At 39.7% G+C, this 27,039-nt stretch overlaps 1 protein-coding gene across 3 annotated transcripts in view; it reads right to left on the reverse strand.

The window, feature by feature from the left end:
- Window positions 1–27,039, reverse strand: part of LOC117769674 (storkhead-box protein 2-like) — a 91,421-nt gene that overhangs the window by 32,085 nt on the left and 32,297 nt on the right. For 2 of the 3 annotated variants that reach the window (XM_034598747.1, XM_034598746.1), the window contains exon 5: window positions 24,108–24,293. In XM_034598747.1, the coding sequence (XP_034454638.1) occupies window positions 24,108–24,249 (142 nt within the window). In that variant the 5' untranslated portion in view covers window positions 24,250–24,293. Of the gene's footprint in view, window positions 1–24,107; window positions 25,142–27,039 lie in introns of those variants that run through there. The other variant, XM_034598745.1, reaches the window with a different exon arrangement.

Genomic DNA, 27,039 nt, shown 5'->3' on the forward strand with positions numbered 1-27,039 from the left:
ATCTAATCCAAACTGGATAAGTATGACAAGAGTCCCAGACTGATGACATCTACACAGAAATCATGACTTAAAATCACAGCGCCCCTTGGTGGCAACAGGAAATGTCTTGGTTTTTTGCACGTCTTACACTTTGATGTATTGCTCCTTGTCAAACTTTGTCAAAAGGGCTTCAAGACATTGATTATGTAGGCATTTGGAAACTGTGAGTTTTAGCGCCCCCTAAAAAGCAGCCCTAGCACCACGATTAATCGACATGTACAAAAATTGGTAGGAACATGTGGTTTTTCCTATGTATCAAAAAACTCTCTTGGATCGATATGCTAGACCAAACAGGAAGTCAGCCATTTTGAATTAAGTGGCCATTTTTTACCATTTACACATGTTGTATTTGAATGAACTCTTCCTGAAGCTTTCATCAGATCAACTTTAAATTCAGTGAGTGTCATCTCAACAACATGGAGATTAAGGCCCAATCCCATTTCACCCCTTGGCCCTACCCCTTAGCCCTTCCCCTTCGTTTTGCGCGTTCACGTGTAGGGGCAGAGTGTCCCAAAACCTGTTGGGACGGAGGGGTAGGGCCGAGGGGTAGGGCTCTATACCCCTCCAAAAGGAGATTTTTCAGACCCTCATTTCAAACAGAGTACCCAGAATGCCTTGCGAATCACCGGCAAGCTGGGAGAGAGACCCACATAGTAGTAATTTCTCCATTAATAACGATTTAAAAATTACGATAATGATTGTAATATCTTAATTTAATATCATTTTAAATATAATATGGTCACTTTTTTCACAACAACCTTAAAAAAGGTTTGATGCGTATTTCCGCATCAACTAATGAGGATGATGTAACGGCTTCTTGAAGGGCTGTCCCAACTCGTAGGGGAAGCTTTCAACCACTAGGGTAGGGGTAGGGCCACGGGGTGAAATGGGATTGGGCCTTAAACTGCCTTAAAGTGCGAGTCACATGGTGTGACCGTGGCATGGCGTTGAATTTTGATGATTTGCCAAAAAGAGGGATTTATTATAACTCCTCTGTGCATTGTCCATTCAGCCTCACCCCTCTTTCACACAATCACAGTCCCGCCCTGAACAGATCCATAGGTCAATATTGATTCATCATTACAGCGCCACCTGCTTGCGACAGGAAGTGACATGTTTTATACTTTGATGCTCTGATCCTAGCTGCTTTACAATATACAGCTCAAATGAGCTCAGACAAGTCATAAAACCATTCCTCAACTTTCCTCAAACCTTGTAAACATTGAGGTGCGGTGAAGGTTGATTTTTTGCCATAGAAGACAAAGTTCTCATAACTCCACTGTACATTGTCCAATCAGCCCCCAAATTCTGTCACATGATCAGAGTCCAGGCCTGATCAGCTCCATATGTCAATATTGAGTCAGGGTCATAGTGCCACCTAACGATTCACTATGAAACAGGAAGTTCTTTTAAAACTCCACTGTGCATTGTCCAATCGGAACCAACATTTAAACCTATGACCACAGTCCTGGCCTGAACAGCTCCACATGTCAATATTAACTCAGGGTCATAGCGCCACCTACTGATTCGCCTTGAAACAGGATATTCTTTTAACTACAATCTGCATTGTCCAATCGGCACCAAAAGTCACATGATCAGAGTCCAGGACCTAACAGCTCTACATGTCAATATTGAGTCAGGGTCATAGCGCAACCTTCTGATTGACTGTGAAACAGGACGTTTTTTTTAACTCCACTGTGCATTGTCTAAACAGCCCCAAAATTATGTCACATGATCAGAGTCTAGGCCTGATCAGCCCCATATGTCAATATTGAGTCAGAGTCATAGCGCCACCTACTGATTCACTGTGAAAATTTAAGTTTTTGTAAATCCACTGAGCAATTTTCTATTAGCACCAAAATTCTGTCACATGATCACAGTCCCTGCCTGGACAGATCTATTAGTCTGTATGTAGTGATAGCGCCACCTACTGGCAACAGGAAGTAAGCCTCATTTTACAACTTTAATTGAGGCAGAGCAACATGGCTGGAAAGAGAGGTTGACTGCGGGGGTTTCATGCACCATCAGGTTACTCAAAGATCAGGGGATCCATGGACAAGCCCTGCGCCAGACCATAAAAGAAACATCACACACTGCCGAATGCTGCAGCCAATGGCTCTGGATCAGGAGGTTCGATCCCAACTGGGCCCCAAGATGCATGGAACATGCACCTACAGTGCTGTGAAAAAGTATTTTTCCCCCTTCCTGATTTTTTATTTTTTTGCATATTTGTCACACTTAAATGATTCAGATCATCAAACAAATTTTTATATTAGACAAAGATAACCCGAGTAAATACAAAATGCAGTTTTTAAATGATGATTTCATTTATTAAGGGAAAAAAGCTATCCAAACCGACTTGGCCTTATGTGAAAAAGTAATTGCCCCCTAAACCTAATAACTGGTTGTGCCACCCTTGGCGGCAACAACTGCAATCAAGCGTTTGCGATAACTGGCAATGAGTCTTTCACATCGCTGTGGAGGAATTTTGGCCCACTCTTCTTTGCAAAATTGTTTTAATTCAGCCACATTGGATGGTTTTCGAGCATAAACGGCTTGTTTAAGGTCATGCCACAGCATCTCAATCGGATTTAAGTCCGGACTTTGACTAGGCCACTCCAAAACCTTAATTTTGTTTTTTTTGAGCCATTCAGAGGTGGACTTGCTGGTGTGTTTCGGATCATTGTCCTGCTGCATAACCCAAGTGCGCTTGAGCTTGAGGTCACGAACTGATGGCCGGACATTCTCCTTCAGGATTTTCTGGTAGAGAGCAGAATTCATGGTTCCATCAATTATGGCAAGTCGTCCAGGTCCTGAAGCTGCAAAGCAGCCCCAGACCATCACACTACCACCACCATGTTTGACTGTTGGTATGATGTTGTTTTTATGAAATGCTGTGTTAGTTTTACGCCAGATGTAACGGGACGTACACCTTCCAAAATGTTCAACTTTTGTTTCGCCAGTCCACAGAATATTTGGCCAAAAGTCTTGGTGATCCTCAAGATGTTTTTTGGCAAATGTGAGACAAGCCTTTGTGTTATTTTTGGTCAGCAGTGGCTTTCGCATTGGAACTCTCCCATGGATGCCATTTTTGACCAGTCTCTTTCTTATTGTTGAATCATGAACACTGACCTTAACTGAGGCAAGTGAGGCCTGCAGTTCTTTAGATGTTGTTCTGGGGTCTTTTATGACCTCCTGGATGAGTCGTCGATGCACTCTTGGAGTAATTTTGGTAGGCCGGCCACTCCTGGGAAGGTTCACCACTGTTCCAAGTCTTCTCCATTTGTGGATAATGGCTCTCACCGTGGTTCGCTGAAGGCCCAAAGCCTTAGAAATGGCTTTGTAACCCTTTCCAGACTGATACATGTCAATTACTTTGTTTCTCATCTGTTTTTGAATTTCTTTAGCTCGCGGCATGATGTGTTGCTTCTTGAGATCTTTTAGCCTACTTCACTTTGTCAGACAGGTTCTATTTAAGTTATTTCTTGATTCAACAGGTCTGGCAGTAATCAGGCCTGGGTGTGGCTAGTGAAATTTAACTCAGCTTTCCAAAACAATTTGGTTTAATCACAGTTCATTCATGATTTATCAAGGGGGGCAATTACTTTTTCACATAGGGCCAGGTAGGTTTGGATAGCTTTTTTCCGTTAATAATTGAAATCATCATTTAAAAACTGCATTTTGAATTTACTCGGGTTATCTTTGTCTAATATTAAAATTTGTTTGATGATCTGAAACATTTAAGTGTGACAAATATGCAAAAAAATTAGAAACCAGGAAGGGGGCAAATACTTTTTCACAGCACTGTAGGTCTCGTCAACCTCTGGTGGGCCTGCCTTAGAAGAGGGTGTCTTGTGATTAAAAGGCTGAAACACCTGATGATACGCTAAGGTACACAACTGAGGATATGTCATTAACATCCGAGAAAATCCGACAACATCAACTGTCGGTAGGCATTAATTAGTGAGGTAGAACGTACAAGGGATACTCTCCATCTTGTCCTATGTTCTGTTGGGACCTAGTATTTGTGAACAATAGTTTGGCCTTCATGTGTCGCCAAAGCCTGCAACCACATGTTTCCTTTGTTCTGAAGACATAGGAGAGCCTCCAGAACTCAGTCTCCCAGGCTGCTTCAACTTCACACCTTGGTGTTAAACCTGCCCCTGGATGCAACTTTCAACCACTGTTGGTCACTATGTGCCCCATGAGGTCACCAGGCCTATAAAAGCCCAGTTCCCCCTCTTTTCTTTCTCTTTCTACTCACTTCTTCAGGAGGAGAGGTGGGTATCTCTCTTTTTCTACTGTCCTCTCCCGGAGGAGTAGGTACCTCTCCCTATCCAAGCTCATCAACCTTAAAGCAGGCCTGCCTGGAGCAGACTGCTAAAACCTTCATAATAAATGATTTTCTTTAACACAATTGTCTTTATTAATGTTGCATAAGGGTGAATTTGCCAACCTCTACACTGTCAAGAAATCCATATCCTTCAACTTTGCTAACTACTTCTGTGGTGATTTTGGTTATAGTTATTAATTTAATACTAATCAGAGTTCCAAATTTGTAGTTTGTACTTTCATGAGACAAAATCAATACATCTTTTGCCTTCCTTTGAAGGGTGGTGCCCCGAGGAAGCTTTAATCAATTAAAGTTATTATTTAATATTAATATTTGTAATATTAATATTCAATATTTTGATAGCCAAATGTATTGAATGCCCAAAGGAACACCATTTAATGCTGTCACGCTTAAGGTATAATAATCACAACAGTTCTAAACTGGGAAAGTGTTTAATTTAAAAAGGCATAGAGGTAATGATGCCTAATCTACTGAGGCCACATGGCTTTCAAAGTACTGCCATACAAGCCAGTAACCAGTCAGATTTACCTTTAGCCTCAGCGATCCTGCTCTTCACATACAAAGCCCTTAACAATCAAGCCTTTTCATTTATCAAAGAGTTCATAACACCGTATTTTTCCAATAGATCACTGAATGGTAGTCTCTCTCTCTGCAAGTGGTGAGATCGAATCAATATAATGATAGTAATAATAATAACAATAATACCACTGGGATCTTTGTCTGATTTTAGTCTGTCAGTTCTTGTGTCATTCTGAAAAACAGGTGAAATAGTTTGCCAAAAGTGTCTAAAAAACTGCGGGGAAGCCATCCGGACCTGGTGCATTATTTGTAGGTATTAACATTAGTGTTTTGTGGAATTCCACTATTGTAAATTTGGTATCGTGGGTAGGTTTATATTATTTAGGAATATATTTATATCATTGGGGTCTGGTTCATTGTCTGAAGTATACAGTTCACTGTAAAATGTTCAAAAAGTGTTTCTTATATCCTCTGGAGAGTTTTTTTTATAGCTGCGATTATGTTTTTCCTTCTTTTATTTAAGATGATTTGCAAGGAATTTCCTGGATTTATTGTTGTATTCATAACGTTCATGTTTTAGTTGTTGCAAGATAAACTGTGTTTTTTGTATTTGTTATTTCAGAGCATTCCAATGTATATTTGTTTGTTAGAGTTATCGCCTAGATATTTTCAAGTTCTTTGACTTTTTTTTCTAGATTGTTTTAATAGGTTTTCTTCTTATAGTATGAATACGAAATTATTTTCCCTTGCATTACTGTTTTGGTGGTTTCCCATAGTAGTGAGCAGTGAGATATTAAAGCGCCATCTGGTGGATTGTTTATGGAATTGAAGCATGGTCAATTATTACAATTGGATGGATTGATAAATCTGTTCTGTCTTTTATGGTCGATTTGGTGGTGAGAAAGAAGTCTACACGGGAGAATATGTGATGTAGAGGTTAGAAGTATGAGTTTCTAATAGGTTATTTGTGGTGGCATCTGCAATCTTCTTTGGAGTAGTTTGCTGGGGCAGCAGCATTTCCACTGCTGACAGGAAGAGACTGGATAGACTGATAAGGAGGACCAGCCCTGTCCTGGGATACCTGCTTGACTCAGAGGAGGGTGATGGTGAAGCTGTCTTCTCTGTTGACAACTAGTCCCACCCCAAGTGTCTGAAGGAGAGGTATCGCAGGTCGTTCATTCCTGCAGTAGTAAGACTATATAACTTCTAGTAAAAAAACTAAATTCACCACAATTATTATGGACTGCAATTTGACATTTTAAGTCTCATCTGTGCAATATTCACTGTGCTATATTCATCTGTCTGTGCAATTTCTACGGTTCATTTGCAATCCATTCATTGTAAATATCCTCACACTGCATATATTTCTTCCTGTCTTTACACTGTATATAATAGTTTAATTAGATTCATATGTGTATCTATATTTTTTAATATTTCTTACACTCAAGTATTGCATGTTGCTTGTTACTTGCTGATGTCTTTTTGGCTCTTGCTGCTATAATGCTGCAAATTTCCCCATTGAAGGACTAAAAAATGACTTCTTATGTTATATTCTTATATTATTTAGTTACCAAATGTCACCGGGTCTTTTCCATGTACTCCCATTTGCTGATTGTTGTTCCTTATTGGTCAATTGCCGGGTTGAGTACGGTGTTGAATTTACCTCAAATTATTAATTTGGAGTCTGTGAAAGTACTTACTGCGGCTAAAACGATTTCTCAAGTAACTCGATTATAAAAAATAATTGATTTCAAATTTGTTTTGCCGTTCTAGAAACCGCTGGCATTGTCTTTCTGGTCCTCCTGTAGCTGTTCTTCCTCTCACTGAACCTCCTCCTCAGCACCTTCTGCACAGCTATCAGCCCCTCCTTGTTTCCTGACCTAAAAGCCCTCTTTTTCTCCTTGAGGAGGGCCTTTATGTCAGGGTTAATCCACGACTTGTTATTGGAGAAGCACTGTACTTAACTAGAAGTTAATGTATTCCGTGATGTAGTGTGTGAGGCTGTTGATGTCCTCCCCATGATCTTTGCAGAGTTCTTCCCACAAAGTTGACTCGAAACAGTCCTTCAAATCCAGTTTCGTCGGACCACTTCCTCACTGCGGGTTACAGCTGGTTTCGTTGGTGTTGGCATAGAAATGCTCCAGTATTTAATTGTCTCTGGGGTGGCATGTGACGTACTGGGTGAAGGTGGGCAGATTGGAGGATGGAGAGACATGATCGAAGTCCCCAGAGATGAGGAGGAGAGCCTGTGAGTGCTGCATCTGCAGCTGTTTCACAAATAACGAAATACTGAATCAGCACCACATCATCTTAAGCAGAGCTCCAGACTGTGACCATTTGGTCTCATTTTACAACTATTTTTGGAGACAGTGCAGTAAAATTTTATAACAGCGCAACAGTGCAACTTGCATCGTGTGTGCATGTGCTCCAAGACTCCTCAGACTGGGAACGCACAGGCCCCGGGGCCCCCACTCCCTCACACAGAGCGACCATGACAACGACACACAGTGAGGCAGAGATGAGAGGAGCAGAGCCTGTTAACGTGAACTGGCCAGTTAGTCAACTTTGTTGAAGAACAGTGGCCACAATAAGTGAAAATACAGGGTTTTCACTATGGTCTGCTGCTGCACAATGACAAGCGGTTGGTTTGTACCATGCTGGAGTTTCCTGTTTTCTCCCTCCACACTCCTGCTGACCTGCACTTACGTATCAACATTATCAACACTGAACATCACATAATGATCGATGTCAAAAAAAAATGTAGTGGTACATTTGTTACATGTACCACTACTGTTAAGTAGTGGTACATGTAACAAATGTAGTGTATTGGTAGCGATGGAGGTGCGACTCAGCGACTTAGAAGCTTAGAACCTTCGTTAGCTGTAGTTAGCCAGCCCCCGCTAGCCACCGCTCCACATTAATAGAAGAAAATAAAAACATCACCAGGTTTCTCTTCAGCACTGTAGCCAGGCTGACAGAGTCACAGCTCAATCAAATCCAGTATTTCTCCATCCCTGAATAGCAATATCTTTATGACCTTCTTTAATAACATTTTAACTATTAGAAAAAAAACTACCATCTCCTGCCCTCAGTTGACACTAATACCCCATCAAGCACAGAAATCTCAGAAACAGCTGAGAATCCTACCAACAATTTCTCTGATCACCCTTGATCAGCTGATCAAAATAATCTCATCTTCTAAACCCAAAGTTACTTAAAGAAATTCTGCCCCTAATTGATAGTACGTTACTGAATACAATCAATCTCTCATGATCATTAGGATATGTACCACAGTCCTTTAAGCTACCTGTAATCAAACCCCTTCTTAAAAAAACCACCCTGGACCTTGAGGTTTTAGCCAACTACCGACCGATATCCAACCTCGCCTTCCTGTCTAAAATCCCCAAGCTGCGTGAGTTTCTCCAGGAAAGTAATGTATATGAAGACTTTCAGTCGGGGTTTAGAGCTAATCACAGCACGGAGACAGCCTTGGCAAAAGTCACTAATGACCTTCTAATAGCTTCAGATCAAGGGTTTGTGTCTGTCCTCGTCCTGTTACATCTTAGTGCAGCATTCATGTAAGAGCCACCATGCAGCCTGCATGTGTGTAAATAAATATTAATGTTGGTTTGATATGTTCTTAAATTATCCAGGTTTGTAGTTTTATACAGTTAAAACATATTTTGTAAAGTGTGTCTGCTGTATTTAATTATATTGTTTTGGGCGCTGTTTGCGGCTTGTTGTTTGCGACAGTTTAGGATGCCGTAATAAAGTTCATTGCACATGCGCATTGTTGTTATTGACCGCATTAACATCGTGGTGAGTGCGAAGTCTGAGGAGTGGATCGAAATAAGTTTTTGAGCGTGAAATCATGAAAACGTGACATCGTGAAAGCGTAAAAAAAACCAGCATCGCCTATTCGGTAAAGGATCGATATAAGGTGTGTCTGTAAATTGTGCTGGAACTGTAAAATAAACCCTTTTCAAGATTTACCTGCCTCCTGGAAGTGTGTCGACATTGGGTTTTCACAACAAGGCAAGGTATATGTTGGACACGAGTCAGACTTAACAAACACTCCGCAGACTTAATATAAGTGGCCTTTGGTAATGTGGAACGAAGTAAAACGGCCACTACAATTCAACACTGTCGATCATCAAATATTATTCCAGAGACTAGAACAGTTAATTGGCATTAAAGGAACTGTCCTAAACTGGTTTAAATCCTATTTTTCAGATCGATTGCAATTTGTGCAAATTAGCACTTTTCTCAGATAAAACAGAGGTTCTAAAAATTGTCCATAAACACCTTAGCGATACATAATCTAATTATATAGCTGTGCTAGATGACATTTGTCCTTTGATTCTCACTTAAAACAAATTTGTAGGACTGCCTTCTTTCACTTACGTAACATCTCAAAAATCAGACAAGTCCTATCTCAGAAACATTGGTCCACGCCTTTATTCCATCCAGACTTGATTATTGTAATTCCTTATTATCAGGCTCCAGCAGTAAGTCGTTAAAGACTCTGCAGCTTGTCCAAAATGCTGCAGCACGTGTCCTGACAAGAACCAAGAAAAGAGACCACATTTCTCCTGTATTAGCTTCACTACACTGGCTTCCGGTTAAATCTAGAATAGAATTTAAAATTCTCCTCCTCACCTTCAAGGCCCTTAATAATATGGCACCATTATACCTCAAAGAGCTGATAGTACCTTATCAACCCACTAGAGCACTGCGCTCCCAGAATTCAGGCTTACTCCTCGTCCCTAAAGTCTCTAAAAGTAGAGTAGGAGCCAGAGCTTTCAGCATCAAGCTCCTCTCCTGTGGAATCATCTCCCACTTTCAGTTCGGGAGGCCGACACCATCTGTACGTTTAAGAGTAGGCTTAAAACCTTCCTTTTTGATAAAGCTTATAATTAGAGCTGGTCCAGGCTGGTCTTAGACCTCCTCTTAGTTATGCTGCTATAGGTCTAAAACAGGGCTCGGAAACCTTTACTACCAAAAGAACCATTTTGCCCCCTCTTCCAACAAATAAAATACTTCTGGAGCAGCAAAACATATTTAATAACACAGCTTATAAAGTTTTATATGTAGTTATACTCAGTTTTGTGCCAGTTCACACTTACAATGAGCTAGTTCAAAGTTCAGTTCATGCAGCTGAAAATTAACTAGTTAACATTCATAGTTCATTTGCACAAAATTTAACTAAGGTCACGGCTCCAAAAATGTATTAGTTCACGTTCATTGGTTCTATTTTTATTGGGATGATTTAGGTGACAAACCTCCGATCAAGTGTTTAGTTATTAATCGATGGTGTCGGATCATGTCTGCGGGTCGCTCCGGTCACTTTAACAATGCATCGATGCAGAGTCGTTTATCCGCTACGTTCATTGTTTTAGCGGGTTTCCACCGCTGAATAATTATAACACTGCTGCTTCAGGACAGACGCTCATTAAAGGTCCGGTCATCCTGTGTCAGTTGGCTGTTCGTGTTGTCTGTCAAAACATGGATAGGATGAGTTCTATCAACGTTATATCGACATTTCTTAAATATCTATCGAGGAAAAATTATATCTCAATAATTATCAATATCGTTTTATCGCCCAGCCCTAGAACTGGGCCAATAATCAGTTTTAAGAGTCACAATAATGAATTTTAGGGGGGGGATTTTACCTTCAAACCGGGCATAGTAGTCAGACACATCCAAATACCGTTAAAGGCATGTGCTGGACCTATAGAAGACAGCCGTCCGCACACTGTAGCTCCCCTTCAGTGCAATTTAAGGTTTTTGCATTCTTTTATTTATTTCTTAAGTTAGTTACTCACTTACTCAAGACATTTTTTGTTATTTTGAGGACAAATCTTTCTTCTATTTGAGCAATTGTTTTTGCAAAATAACAGTACTTTTATTGGATTACAGTTTTTAGCTACTCCACACACCTGTCTCCCACTGTATCTCTACATCTGAATGACGTGAAACCGCTTGAAACTGACAGCTTTCAATAATACAGCTATCTGTGTGGGAGAGATTAAATGAAGAACAGAGTGGAAGAGAACAGAGAGGAGCACATAGAAGAGGAAAACAAAGAGGAGCAGGACAGGGAAGAATAGAGAGGAGGAGAACAGAGGGGAGCAGGTGAGACAGAGTAAGGAGCACAGAAAGTAGGAAAAAGGAGAAATAGTAGTCTCTTTACATCCTTTTGATTTGTCAAATTAAAGAATAACATCACACAAAGTCAGGTATTTACAGATACAGCTCCCCTAAAAAACAAAAAGAAACCAGCCTAATTTCAAAATCCTGCCTACTGCCCTGCCATCAGCCAAGTGACATTACTCCAACTGCTAGCAGAGTCTATATCAACATGTCATGTAATCATATATCAATTGAAAAATTATTTTTTTCACATTGTGCCATATACGGCCAAGGGCAGAAAGGGGCAAATTCCAGTCACTCACTCATTCACAGGATATGTGCTTGTTCTTCTGTGAATTTAACATACCAATGAACCAGTAGCTTTGCACTCCATCCAGCAGAATCTTCCATTTTGAAAATTAAAGTAAAACTTAAAATTTAAATTTTCATCTGTAATGATATTTGTAAAAGTAATTCAACCACTTTTAGTTATCGTAGATATTGCTGTCTTTATAGCCTATTGCCTCTGTTCACCATTGATTCAACTGTTCAAAGACAACGATATTTTAGGACAACTAATTATAACCCATGACAGGCCTGACTATGAAAATGTAGCCAAAATAGGTGTTTGAGAGTGTCCTTTCATTTTTAAACCATTTTCAAATTGAATTACCAGAAAAATTTGTATACTTTGATATACTTTTTGCAATATCTCCCACCACTACTTTTATGTAAATAAAATGTTTTTGATCCTGTGATTGTTCTCTCTGCTCTTTACCTGATGCTTGTGTCCTGGGAGCCCAATAAATTGCGGTAACTCATTCCACCCAACTTGGCAGGACCCTCTGTGTCCACGAACTGCTCCCTTGCCTGCTCCCTTTTTGATCATTAAAATATTAAATACAACTTTTACCTTATGTGTTATAATTACCCCCAAAATGTATAATAAGAGAAGTGTTTTGAGTGATATGACAAGCACAGTTACCAGTATTTTACTGTTAAAGCGTTTTTGTTTTTCTTTGTGCCATCTATGTTGAGTATATTAAGATTTTAGATCACAGATTATAGAAAGTGTAACCCAACTTATACCCCAATTAACAATGAGCTGGTTTCTTTAAAGGGCAAAAACCTTTTACATATATATGAGAAGTGAAATCATTACATTGGAATGTTAATTTCACAGTAGTCATATTTAATGGGAAACCATTTATTTATACAGCATTTTAAGAGATTTTATACAGAATAAAGTAGTTTTTTATATTGCACAGTAGTCACAGTAATTGTACAGTAGTCATATTTAATGGCACCAAATTTATTTATACGGTATTCTTATGGTATTTTCATGTTAATTAAACGGCAAAACTGTGTTTCCTTCAATGGTAAAAAACGGTATTTATGCAGTAAAATACGGAATCAGACTCCAACCTTAACGGTAAAATCAGAATTACTAACAATGAAGTGAATCAGTCTCATCAGATTTTTAAATATTAAAGCCTTTGAATTCCTAGCACTGACTTTTTATGTATTTGTATTTTTTGCCACTGAATTTCAGTACAACAAGTATATTTCACTTTTATTTTTCCAATAATAATAATGGATTGCATTTATATAGCGCCTTTCATGGGACCCAAGAGCACTTTACATATGTCTGTGAGGTTAGAAACAGAAGAGAAAAGAAATAAGTAATAATACAAAACAGGATAGAAATAAACAGCAGGGTGGAGCATTAACTAAGGCCAAAGGCCTTAGTGAAGAGGTGGTGCTTGAGGAGTTTTTTTGAAGATGTCGAGAGATTCTGTGTTGCGTATTTCGGCAGGGTAATTCGCAGTTTGGTGTTGGGAATGGAGCGCAAAACTGAGTTTGAGGACAGCAGCCTTCTGAGTGGAGTGTAGGGGTGGAGGAGGTCAGTTAAATATAGTGGGACTAGGGTGTGGAGGGATTTATAGGTGAGAAGGAGGATTGTGTATTTAATACAGGACTTTATCGGGAGCCAGTGGAGGTGAATGAGGGCCGGTTTGATGAGCTGCCAGGGCTTAGTGCGGGTGAGAACCCTGGCAGCGGAGTTCTTTACATATTGGAGTCGTTTCAGGATGTTGTCAGGTACACCGGACAGGACTCCATTACAGTAGTCCAGGCAGGAGGTGATGAAGGCATGAGTGAGGGTTTCTGCCAGTCAGGGAGAGGGATCCCTCACATGTGGCTCTCTCTGAGGTTACTACGTTCTTTTTCCCCTGTTAAGTTTTTTTTTTGTAGTTTGTCCTTACTCTTGTTGAGGATTAAGGGCAGAGGATGTCACACCTTGTTGACCATGAGACAAATTGTGACTTGTGAATATGGGCTATACAAATAAAATTTGATTGATTGATAGATTGATAGGCCGGACTGGGGATATTTCTGAGGTAAAAGAAGGCGGATTTGGTGACGGATTTGATGTAGGATTGGAAGGAGAGGGTGGTGTCAAGAATGACGTCCAGGTTGCGGACCTCGGGGGATTGGAAGCTGGAGCAGCCGCCGATGTTGAGGAAGAGATCTCCAACCTCCTGGAGCAGAGCCTTGGGGGACACAACCATGAGCTCAGTCTTATTAATGTTCAGTTTGAGAATGTTTGATGTCATCCAGATTTTAATGTCGTGCAGGCAATTGACTAGTGACTGGGGGTTCAAAATTCAAAGTATATACAGCGGGTAAAATAAGTATTGAACACATCACCATTTTTCTCAGTAAATATATTTCTAAAGGTGCTATTGACATGACATTTTTTTACGAGATGTCGGAAACAACCCAAGTAATCCATACATACAAAGAAAACCAAACAAATAAGTTCAGAAATTAAGTTATGTGTAATAAAATAGAATGACAGGGAAAAAGTATTGAACACGCTTACTGAAATTTATTTAATACTTCGTACAAAAGCCTTTGTTGGTGATGACAGCTTCAAGACGCCTCCTGTATGGAGAAACTAGTCGCATGCATTGCTCAGGTGTGATTTTGGCCCATTCTTCCACACAAACAGTCTTCAAATCTTGAAGGTTCCGTGGGCCTCTTCTATGAACTCTGATCTTTAGTTTTTTCCATAGATTTTCTGTTGGATTCAAGTCAGGTGTTTGGCTGCTTTATTTTCTTTCTAGCAGCTTTATTTTCTTTCTCTGAAACCAATTGAGAGTTTCCTTGGCTGTGTGTTTGGGATCATTGTCTTGCTGAAATGTCCACCCTCATTTCATCTTCACCATCCTGGTAGATGGCAGCAGATTTTTATCAAGAATGTCTCGCCAGTGCCGTATGCTGAAAAACAGCCCCACACCATGATGTTCCCACCTCCAAACTTCACTGTTGGTATGGTGTTTTTGGGGTGATATGCAGTGCATTTGACCTCCAAACATGGTGTGTATTATGGCATCCAAAGAGTTCAATTTTGATCTCATCTGACCAGACTATATTCTTCCAGTATTTCACAGGCTTGTCTAAATGTTGTGCAGCAAACTTTAAGCGAGCTTCACATGCTTTTTCTTCAGCAATGGAGTCTTGCGTGGCGAGCGTGCATACAGGCCACGTCGGTTGAGTGCATTACTTATTATTTTCTTTGAAACAATTGTACCTGCTAATTCCAGGTCTTTCTGAAGCTCTCCACAAGTGGTCCTTGGCTCTTGGACAACTCTTCTGATAATTCTTTTCACTCCTCGGTCAGAAATCTTGCAAGGAGCACCTGGTCGTGGCCGGTTTATGGTGAAATGATGTTCTTTCCACTTCCGGATTATGGCCCCAACAGTGCTCACTGGAACATTCAGAAGTTTAGAAATCCTTCTGCAACCAATGCCATCAGTATGTTTTGCAACAATAAGGTTGCGAAGGTCTTGAGAGAGCTCTTTGCTTTTACCCATCATGAGATGTTTCTTGTGTGACACCTTGGTAATGAGACACCTTTTTATAGGCCATCAGTTGGGACTAAACCAGCTGATATTAATTTGCACTGACAAGGGGCAGGATTGCTTTCTAATTACTGATAGATTTCAGCGGGTGTCTTGGCTTTCCATGCCTTTTTGCACCTCCCTTTCTTCATGTGTTCAATACTTTTTCCCTGTCATTCCATTTTATTACACATAACTTAATTTCTGAACTTATTTGTTTGGTTTTCTTTGTATGTATGGATTACTTGGGTTGTTACCGACATCTCGTAAAAAAAATGTCATGTCAATAGCACCTTTAGAAATATATTTACTGAGAAAAATGGTGACGTGTTCAATACTTATTTTACCCGTGTATATATTCAAGTTGTTCAAATTCGATAGGTCAAATTCAGATGCCAAAATTTGAGTGCTAAAATTCAGATTAAACATCCAGGATACCAAGGATAAGCAATCGATTGTATCACATCGGATCAAACCTCCGGCCTACCAAGTCATGTTCCAGTGATCATGTGATGCCGATGTGTGCGCAAGAGAGAATCACCAGAGGAAAACTGGAGCTTTATTTACATCGTGTTCACTCACTTCTCTCACATTTACTCTGATTCTGTCATCATTAGTCATTGGAGAAGGTTTTTACACCTACACGTTTACTGTTAGTTTGTTTTTAATACGGCCCGAGCACCGTGCGAGGACATTATTGCTTTAGCTTCGATTATTAGTTTAGAGTCCACCGGGTTTAGCTTTGATTATTAGTTTTGAGTCGACCGGGTTTAAGGCCTGTTCTACAGTAACAACCATAGACTGTATCGGTAACAACAGACCCAGAAGAGTTGATGTCCGGTTTGTTCGGTGAGTAAACTCTTGTTTTATTAACGTATTACAGTTTTTAATCTTCACATGTGTTCACTGTGCTCCAAAAAAGTTACTGTTTGTTTCTATGCATTCTAACCAGAGAAGAGGAAACTGTTAGCATGCTAGTTACTGTCCCAGTGAATGTGAATCACGATGCTAACCAAGCTAGCTAGTTAGCCGATAGCTTTGCAATGTTAGGCCTACCAGTTCCCTCAGGGCTGCTAACCTATGTTAGCCAGGTGTTAAAAGTTAAGCTCGATAAAAAGGTAAAAATAAAAAAAATCCATGAGGACATGGTAATAGTTCAGTTTAACATATTGTTTGGTAACTTCTTACATGTGGTTAAACAGTAGCATTAACTTTCTGTGTTTTGTTGTGATTACTGCTGTATGTCTATGTAAAAAGGTATATGTTTGTAGTCATGTAGTGAAGCTGTCAGATTATACTGACTGTGTAGGAAAAACAGACAGTGAGTTAACTACATTAGATTTTTATGATTACATTCAGTTTTATGATTTCTCCTGGGCTGTGGTTTCTTGGTGCCAGTGTCTTTATCTCTACTTTAATCTAATTAATGTTTTTATGTGATGTGCTAATGTCTGATTGTTACCAACTAATTAATTAATTGTTTTTCTATTTCTCTCTGCTGAAGTGCTTTTGTAGTTTTTTTTTTAAATCAGCCGTGAATCTACTAGAGTCAGAAGGACTGAAGTTTTGGTTGATGACGTGAAACAACTGGACCTCATCCAAGGATCACGATGAATGGTGTCAGCAGAAGGAAGACCTCATTTATGGAGCAGAATATTTGGTGTCATTTTTAGGATGTGGAGGAGAGAGACGGATAACAACATCCTTAATTATTTATTGAGATATGATGATGTCAATAAACCACCTTCAGTATCCTCTAAGATGACAGAACTTTGTGTTTGATTCTCTATATTCTCAGATTCAGTTTCTTTCCTTTTACTTAATTTCTGCTGTTTTTAGAGGTGAGAGTAACATTTTTAAAACTTAACTTGTAAATTATTTACCTAGAATTAATATATGGATCAACTTCAGCAGTTACAACCTTCACAGGTAAGTGTTTACCAATGTGACATGAAGAGTCCTCAATTGTAAACAGCTGGAACGGTCCAACGTGAAGCCTTGGATTAATTGTGACTTCTATAAAAAATATTTACTGCTGTTAACAATTTAAAAGTATGTATTAGATATACAAACTCTTAAGTGTTTACTTAACCTCTGATATTTATGATTAAACTGTACTGAGTACATTTTCCTTTGACTACAGATGACTTGCCTGGGTTTTTGCACATTTACCTCTTTCCTTATAATAAATCAAACAGGCCACTTTGGTGAATTAATGTTTAGAGTGATAAAAGTTTGTGATGACTGTAAGGATTGTGATGGAGGAAAGATGCAAACAGTCCAGGAGCCATTAGAGTTCACTTCACTGAACCAGAGAAAGTGGTAACAAAGAGGACAGTTTAAGCTGTTTAGTTGTTCATGTTTGTTGAGATTGTTTATATGTGAAATGTAGTTATATAATAAGAAAAAGAAGAAAAGGGAAAACTCAAACTACATCCTTTTATTTATTTTTTCAAAAATAAAGCATTATATTTTAAAATTACTTTTTCAAAAGCTCTTTATTTTGTATGCAAACATTATTTTACTTGAAACAAGAACATAATATTTATTTTATTATTAGAGTACAGTTCAGTGTAAAAAATAATAATAAACATTGTTGAAATACCATTGAATTATAGTTACTTTATTTTATTTGTTAGTTTTTTACTTCATACAGACATCGATACAACTACTAGGCTACTTCAAGATAATTTTTTTTGATATTCCTCCAGAAAGATACTTGAATTTTCATTTATTTTGTTGTTGGACAGCTTAATGTAGATTGATATATTCCTTTTACTTGAATGGAACAAGCTCTTGCACAAATCTTTATTTGGAGAGATATGGGATTGTAAAAGGGAGATTAGCAGTTCAGACTGGGCTATTTTCTGTCAGATTTGTTTGTATTTAAAGGGGACATAGCATGCCAATTTTACCACAAGTTGATATGGTTCCTTGGGGTCTTAATGAAATGTCTGTAACATACTTTGGTCAAAATACCACAAGGATCATTTAAAACAGCACCCTTTTTACCCTGTATAAAACAGCCCTCCACAGAGTGACCTGTTTTGAGTGCCTGTTCCTTTAAATGCTAATGAGCCAGCTCCCCCCTCCCCCCTCTCCCCCCCATGATTTTAAACGATATAAATTACATATTTTATATGATATAAATTATCAAATATGCATCCCATACTTTGTATTCCCCTTCTGTTGTCCTGGAGTTTTAATTTTCCCAATCACATAATTAAATGTCCCCCTCTGCCCATCCACTACAAGCACACAAGCAGACAGACAGAGAGAGAAAGAGAAGGGTGGGGGGGGCTATGAAGACCATCATTTACCCCCGAACCCCGACATTCAACGGGTACAACAACAAGCATGCTATGTCCCCTTTAAGAGATTATTAAAGGGGACATAGCATGCAAATTCCACTTTGTTAGTGCTTCTACAGGTTAATGTGGGTATCTGGCATGTCTACCAACCCAAAAACTCTGGAAAAAAAACACTCGCGCGTTTTGTTATGGTTCCTCTAAGTCAGAAACGTCATGCTTGAGTGACTGGAATGAGCTTCCTGTGTATTGTGTCGTCACAATACACTGGAAGTCTCCCTACATGGCCTTGGCCCACCCCCCACCTCATCCCCCCCGCCCCCCCACACTCGTTACGCCGGGTTTACACCGGACGCAGCGAGGCTGCGAGGCAGCGCAGCGCCGTTCCCAAGCGCGCAGCCGCCTGGCTGTTCACACGGGACGAGCATTTCTCCGCGCTGGTCAGCCCGCGATTCACTCACATGTGGCATTTGTCTGGATCGTTGGGACTGGGAGGCTGCAGCAGTTGCTCGGGCGCGACCGCTCGCTCTCCCATGCGTGAGCTGGAATTTGTGTCAACGCCACACAGCCAGCAGTGTGGAAGACGTCCGCAGTGTTCAGCACTACTGTACCACTGGCACAAACACACAGAGCCCCCCCCCCACTCGTTACGCCGGGGTACACCGGACGCAGCGAGGCTGCAAGGCAGCGCAGCGCCGTTCTCAAGCGCGCAGCCGCCTGGCTGTTCACACGGGACGCGCATTTCTCCACGCTGGTCAGCCCGCGATTCTGCTTTCTCCGCTTGTTGTTGTACCCGTTGAATGTCGGGTTCGGGGGTAAATGATGGTCTTCATAGCCCCCCCCACCCCTACCCCTCTCTTTCTCTCTCTGTCTGTCTGCTTGTGTGCTTGTAGTGGATGGGCAGAGGGGGACATTTAATTATGTGATTGGGAAAATTAAAACTCCAGGACAACAGAAGGGGAATACAAAGTATGGGATGCATATTTGATAATTTATATCATATCAAATATGTAATTTATATCGTTTAAAATCATGGGGGGAGGTGGGGAGAGGGCTCATTAGCATTTAAAGGAACAGGCACTAAAAACAGGTCACTCTGTGGAGGGCTGTTTTATACAGGGTAAAAAGGGTGCTGTTTTAAATGATCCTTGTGGTATTTTGACCAAAGTATGTTACAGACATTTCATTAAGACCCTAAGGAACCATATCAAAATGGGCATACAATGTACAATAAATATAACCCCTTGTTTTTGATAAATCCATTATTTATAAATCTAGTAATAAAAAATAATCGTTAGATTAATCAATACAAAAATAATCGTTAGCTCACACACTAACTTCAGCTACAACTCTGAAAGATTGATTGATTGATTGAAATATGTGGACATCACACTTGGTTGCTCCTTGGTTTGTTGCCATTGCTGGCGTAGGGTAGCTGACAGTTCAGCACTTCTCCTTTGTTTCTTCTCCGTGGGGTTGTCGCAAGCATCGGCGTCACATGACCACTGGACATGACTTTATTGGCTGGAGGTTTGGTTCGATGTTAGACAATCAATTGCTTATCCTTGGTATCCCGGATGTTTAATCAGAATTTTAGTACTCATATTTTGGCATCTGAATTTGATCTATCGAATATGAGAAACTTGAACATATATACTTTCTGATTCTGAATTTGTGAACATTGAAAAAAGTGAAAAATACTTATCGAAAATATGAAGACTGGTAGCAGTGGCAAAAAATACAAATGCATAATTTCAATGTAAAAAAAAATTCAGTACTAGGAATTCAAAGTCTTTAAAATGTCAAAATTGGATGAGACTGATTTACTTCCATATGCTAATATCCTTTTACCGTAGTAGTATAAAAACGTTCTACCGTATTTATTACGGTGATGTTCTGGCAACCACAGCTGCCAGTTTTTTTACATTGTAGAACTAAGCATCAACTACTTTTGATTAGCTAAGCAGCTAATATTGACCTACAGGCAAAGCTCCCATGTACTGGCCAAATCGAGACAGAAGTAGTAGATCCGATGATCACCCCACTAAAACCCATCGAGTTTTAGAATGAGTTAACCCAACGACCTAATTAACACAGAATTAATGACATAAATAAATGCATGAATTGATTGAATGAATAAACCTGTGCTGCACAATTAATCTTGTGACAATTGCTACATTCGCCTGTGCAATTATTTAACTGCAAGTAGCTGCGACTTAATTATGTAAAAAATGTGGGGGGTTTGCAGCAGTCGTTATCTCTCATTACAGGTTCACTAACAATGCACCACACTTGGCCCTCCCAGCTCATTATGCAAACATTTCTCAGCTCTATATCACTGTTATGAACAAACATTCTGTACAAATCTAAACATTTGTCACTCTTTAGTCTTTCGGAGCTCATCGTTTGTGACGGACGTAGTTTTTGGCTGTTTGACAGATTTTCACTCCGGTTCATTTCTGTAGTAAAGGAGACGCCAAGAACTCCTTTTCAGTTTATTTCTTCTATGGCATCTGAACGTGAATCTGAATGTGATACACTATATGGACACAAGTATTGGGACACCTACAGGAGCGTTTATGACATCTCATTCTAAATCCAGGCATTAATAGGGACCCCCCTTTGCAGCTACAACAGCTTCCATTCTTCTGAAAAGGCTTTCTACAAGATTTTAGAGTGTGTCTGTGGGAATATTTGCCCATTCATTAAAAAGAGAATTTATGAGGTCAGACACTGATGTTGGATAAAAGGGCCTGGCTTGCAATCTCCAAAGATGTTGATGAGGTTGAGGTCAGGGCTCTGTGCAGGCTAGTCAAGTTCTTCCACACCAAACTCGCTCTAGGTCTGTAGCTATCGATTATTTTAGTAATTCAGTATTCTATCGATTAATCAAGTAATCAGATAAGTAATAAATTTGTACCGAGCTGTAGTTTCTGTGTCCTCCTCCACTCTGCTCTCACTTGAACTAATAAACACTCCTCACTAGTTACCAGGACCTGATCAGTACATGAAGTAACTTAGTGTTTGTTTGATTAGCTCCAGAGTTTATGAGGCTGCATTTAAACATCATGAAAATGACTCGTCAACATTTTGTGCTCAGTGCAACACGAGACGTGACGCTCACAGTCAGGACTCAGTTTTAAAATGAGTGGAGCGACACGCAGACATGATCCGACACCATTGATTCATAACCAAACACATGACCATATTTTTATCACCTATATCATCTCAATAAAAAATGAACTTATGAACTGAACTTGGAACTCGTTCTTTTTAAGTGTGATCTGGCTCAACACTGTTTCTAAAGATGGGCTCAGATTCAGATTTCACATTTAATTGTGTAAAGGTTTGGTCGTTTGTCTGATTTAAAAAGAAAAGAAAAAAGTTTCATTCAACCATCCTATATTTGCGAGAAAAAAAAAAAAGAGCAAAGGCTAAGATGCCCCAATTGTTAAGAATAAAGGTTATCTTTGAGTTTGATTAAAAAAAATTATGGTGTGGTATGTTTTAGTTTGATTTTATTTTTCTATCTTAATAACTATCATTTGGACTTGACAAGTCCAAATGATAGTAAGGGGATGTAAGGGGATGTAAGGGTGAAGTGTTTGAGTCCACAAAACACTTTTGGAGTTTCAGGTGTAAACCTTGTAGCTGGTTAGTGACCTATCTTCAGACGTAATAAAAAAACTGAAAAAACATAACATGCCTTCATGTGGTGTCATCGTGTGTCTGGAAGCAGCGACATTCATATTTGACTCGAAACAAGGTAATTTACACCAAGTTTTAAGCCTAAAAGTCCACCAGAAGTGGCTAAGCTAGCGGACGTTAGCATTTCCGGCAGTCCCTGAATGCACCTCTTCAGAAGATATCAGAGGACATTTAGGCTAAAAACACGATGTAAATGACCTCGTTTCGAGTCAAATATAGATGTCGGGGCTTCCGGACACTTGAATGGCACCACAGAAGCAGTATGGAGGCATGTTATAATTTTTCTGTTGTTTTACTATGTCTGAAGACGGACTCACCATTGACTTCAATTGTATTGGATTCTGCTCCAACAAAGTTTACCCCCTGAGACTCCAAAAGGGTTTTGTGGACTCAAACACTTCACCCACCCCTCCATTGACATAGGGGTGAGTAGATAATGAGTGAATTTTCATTTTTGGATGAACTTTCCCTTTAAGCTAATGAAACTACAACTACACACAATGGCATATAAACTCAATGGAACTACACAAGTGGACACATCTGGGTATATTGATAATATTTTAACATGACAGAAATATTGAAGTTGTTTATTTAGTTGTCATTTATAATTAATAATTATTTTAATCTTCAAATGTATTATTTTGTAACTCCAAAACCAAAACGTATACAATTGACTGAGACATAAAATAGAATAGACACTTTTGCTTGAAGAATTACATAAATTATTTATCCGTTATCAAAATAGCCCCCCCCCCCCCTTTTGTTTGTGTAAAATTAGTAAATAATTTATGAAATAGTTGCAGCTCTAGCCTAATTGGTAACAAAGTCAACATAAGCTGCTTTCAGACATGTACTGGACTCTGCAGTTCCTCCGTATTTTCTCCGGAGGAGGTGCATGTATGAACGCAAATGTCCCGAGTGAAACGCTCCACAGTTTCTACAGACATTATCCGCCTGGCCTCCTAGTATAAAGTCCGTAGAAATCCAGGAGAAGTCGATGTGTGAACACAGCAGGAGATCCCCTGCTGGATTAATCACGAACGAGTAAGGGGGTTGATAACACTTCTAACACACTATAGACTAAAAAATGAAAAAAATCAACAAACAAACAAAAAGAAAACTAATATCTCCCGGTGAAAAAGCTGTGACACACGTAGAAAACACTGACGAAGATGTCAAGAGAGTTGGTGATAAGAGTTGGTGACTGTGTTGGGCTGATGTTAACATGATCACGTGATCTACGAAGCAGAGATAACAAGTCACTTCCTGTCTCTGTCTGCACCACCTCTCTCCTGAATAACGCAAGGGATTTGTTACTGTTGTGAACGCGTCTGTCCAGAAAACTTGCCGCTGCGTTGTGAGGCAGACTCTGGGTAAACTCCGTTGCCAATTCTCCAGATTTTACCCGGAGGTCATGTCTGAAAAAGGCTATAGAGTTCAGTGTATGACTGTGTGAGCAATGGAGTGGAGCAACCACAGGAATCAATACACGTTTAAAAGGACTTCAGCTAAGACCTGATTCCTCTCATATTAGGTTAACTAAAGCATTCAACATGTTACAGCGGGTTAGTAGCTGTGCAAGTCATGAGGCCTGACTTGACAACAGATCTTTTTAGTTGTACTGCCTGTGAAATTCACATCATTAATATTCCAAGTTAAGGCTAAAATCATCATCACCCCACCTACTTAATTCTCTCTTTCCATTTCACCACAAAATTGGTAGCTATAAAGCCATATGTCACTTTGTGGGTCTATGTGACTAATACATTTTATAAAAGAAAATGTATTAGTCTAGTTCTGAACATGAACAGGCATAAAGGGTAAGTAAAATGTAGAAAAGCGGCACCCAAACCAATTATGTGGTACCAATGAGATACCACCCACCTCTGCGTTTTTAATGCCAGTAGAAAATATATTTTTCTATGATGCGACTGCTTCTTAAATTTTTCAGGCACTGACATTTCCGTTTTAAAGTCTGAATGCAAGAGAGAAATAGTCCCAGACTATGGCGATGATGTTAACCTCAAAATCTGGGTGCTGAATGGAGGTAGTAGTATCCCAGTCTTAATGAAAACAAACGCAAACGCCCGGGGAAATTAGTGGGCCCAACCCTAAGTAGACATGCGAGTGTAAAGGCCTTACCAAGGTATTTGATGGTGAATCCCCGAGGAGGATTGAGGTACCTCCGCATCCATCCATCCCTCAACACCTCCAGATGGTCCTCTTTCCCCTGGATCAGCAGCACATGCTCGTCTATCCAGCCCAGGAAGAAGGTCTCGGACATAGCCTCGGTAATCCGTTGGTTCCACACACGTTGCTGGGTATTTTCTGCTTTGAAATCGGCAAAAATCTCATAGCCTGTGTGGTGCCTTGGCAATTCGTCGCTCTCTGACACCCCGGCCGCCCCCGTCGCTTCCCCAGTCTCGACCCTGGACAGCACTATTGCCAGGGAGTGGGGAGCTATCTGCAAGAAAGTCTCCATTATCGCGTCGGGCTTCTAGAGGTTTTCCTCTTGCAGTCTTCTCATTGCATTTTCCGATGCGAGACACAGTGATCCTTGGTGGAAGTAAGACCGTCCATATTAGCTAGCACCGTGTAAAGCGACAAGCAACGCTCTTCAGACTACCGACGTGTTTCCACGAAGCTAGTCCGTTAGCTCCGAAGCATTACACTGAACACATTCATGCACCTTTCAGGTCCTTCTTCTTATACGGACATGATATATCGCTCCGTTACCGCCCCTGTATTTACTGGAGATCCCCGTAAAGCACTGCCCACCACAAGTGACAGATGACATTTGTGATTTTCAATGTAACCCTCATAGTTACGTTAAGTGTCTGACATTACAGCTAGCTAACTGGATGCTAATGTGGAAATTAATTCACACGCAACAGATGCAGCCAGCCCCCTCTTCTCGTCGCCGGTCACAAACCCTTACTCGTGGGACACCTGTATGTTTGTTTGCTGCCTTTAAGGTTAATAAAGAGGCGATGTCAGCAGCCGTGGGAGAACAGTGTCGTGCTGTGGCCTGTCACGCTCTTGTCCAGTGCAGGGGAGCATTGCAAGATGCGGGACGGTCTCAACTAGGTTCAAGTATGATGACGGCGTCTATATGGAGCTCTGATACGGAGTGGGAATTATACAAACGGCATCTTATTCTTCTTCTGCTGCTGCTGCTGCTGCTTTTTTACGGCGTTTGGCAAACGACTTTTAGGTGCATCAACGCCACCTTCTGAGCTGGAGTGTGGATCCGAATGTTTTTCAGACTACAAAAAAATATTTTGAATAGTCCTGTTTAAGTTAGAAAAGAAAATATTACCTTATATCCTAAATGCCCAGAGTTCAATGTCAGCATTGTTTCCGGTTGCAATCTGATGTGATCTTTTTCCAATCTACTAATGAGAATTTGCCTTTCCTGTTGGTATTTTGATGATAATGAATTATTACATGCTCAATGGTTTCCTGTGTGTTACAGTAATCACAGTTTCCTGATCTTTCCCTGTTTTTTTTACCCTGCTTTACTTAATGCCCTGTTTACCTTCACTCATTGTAAATTTTATATTTTATATATTTTCAACATCCTTATTATCTTGAGGTGCTTCTATATTTCTATCTATTGTCCTTTCCCTCTGTCTCTTTTCGTCATTACTCAAGGTCTCTGAACTGTGTTCTTTTACAAATGTCCTTGCTAATAATTCAGCTTTATCCTTATTTTCTTCGACTACGTTCCCTGTATCTTCCATGATAGGATATGCGTTTTTTTTTTTCTATTTCCAGCCATTCTTTTAATCATACCCTGTCTAGTGACAGGGTATGGGGTATAGTTCTACCTAGTGAGTCAAAATATTTCTTCCAATAATCTCTTTTAGTCCTTTTGATAACATTCCTAACAACTGCTTGCTTCCCTTTTGCACTCAATGAAATATTGAAAATTGTGTGTATTCTTCAATACCTTGAATGTATTATTTCTATTGTTATTGAATTGGTGCATTCTTGTGTCAACCACATTCTCCCTATTTATTCCCACTTCTTGGAATTTACTCTTTTGCTGCCCCAATAATAATGCTGCATATTTCTCTGCTGATGTCATCTGTGGTCTGATCTAATTTTACATGCTTAAATTTTCTTCTGATAATAGTCTATATTTATCCTAATTTGCTCCTTCAAACTTCCATCTCCCTTCTCTATCATCCTAATCCATTTTCCTTTCTACACCTACCTTTATGAATATTGGATAGTGATCACTCCCTATGGTGCTTTCTTTGAATACTACCCAACTAGCTTTACCTGCTTAAAATTGTTTAACTCAAGTGAGATCTATAGCTGACTCTTCCTTTCACCAAATTCACCCTTGTGCCTGATCCATCAATTAAACGTCCATTACCTCCTCTTAAACATCTCCATTAACCTCCTCCTTCTCACCCCAAATTGTGCTTTGTGCGTTAAGATTTACATACAAAACAACATTACCCCTCAATTGTTCCACTACTCTCTTCCAGCTTTTCTTTCTCAATTTTTTTACATGGCTTAAAAAATGAATTATTGTTAAACTTTCTCTCTTAATCCATATTTCTATGACTACCACTTATAATTATTGTATTGTCCTTAGCTGTCTATAATGTAAACCTTCTTTAATGAATATTGCACATCCTCAGCCATTTCAAGTGTCACTATCTTTCCGTATAGTGGTGTATCCTTTAATGATGAAGTCAAAATTTGGTTTGAGCCAAGTTTCATGAATGTATATGATATCTGGTTTTGTTTTGAACTTATCAATCATATTTTGTAACCCCTGACCATTTGCTATTAAATGTCTAGAATTCCATTGAAGAATTAATATTATGGTATGATTTGAGAGCTCTGTGAGGTCCTTTCTCCTTGACTTAATTCAGGATTCATTTCTTCCCAGGATAGCTCTTTCATGTTCAGGAATTTTGCTGTTGCCTTGACTATAATTTTTTTTTTTGTTCTGTCTTGGTTTTTGCTTGTTCTGAACAATTGATGACATAGGCTAAGAATAGGACAAGCCTGTCTATTGATATCCCTGTACTGCTGTCGCACATTTGTCCTGATC

Source organism: Hippoglossus hippoglossus, chromosome 10 (assembly GCF_009819705.1).
Source record: "Hippoglossus hippoglossus isolate fHipHip1 chromosome 10, fHipHip1.pri, whole genome shotgun sequence".
In the NCBI taxonomy this organism is placed as follows: Eukaryota; Metazoa; Chordata; class Actinopteri; order Pleuronectiformes; family Pleuronectidae; genus Hippoglossus; species Hippoglossus hippoglossus.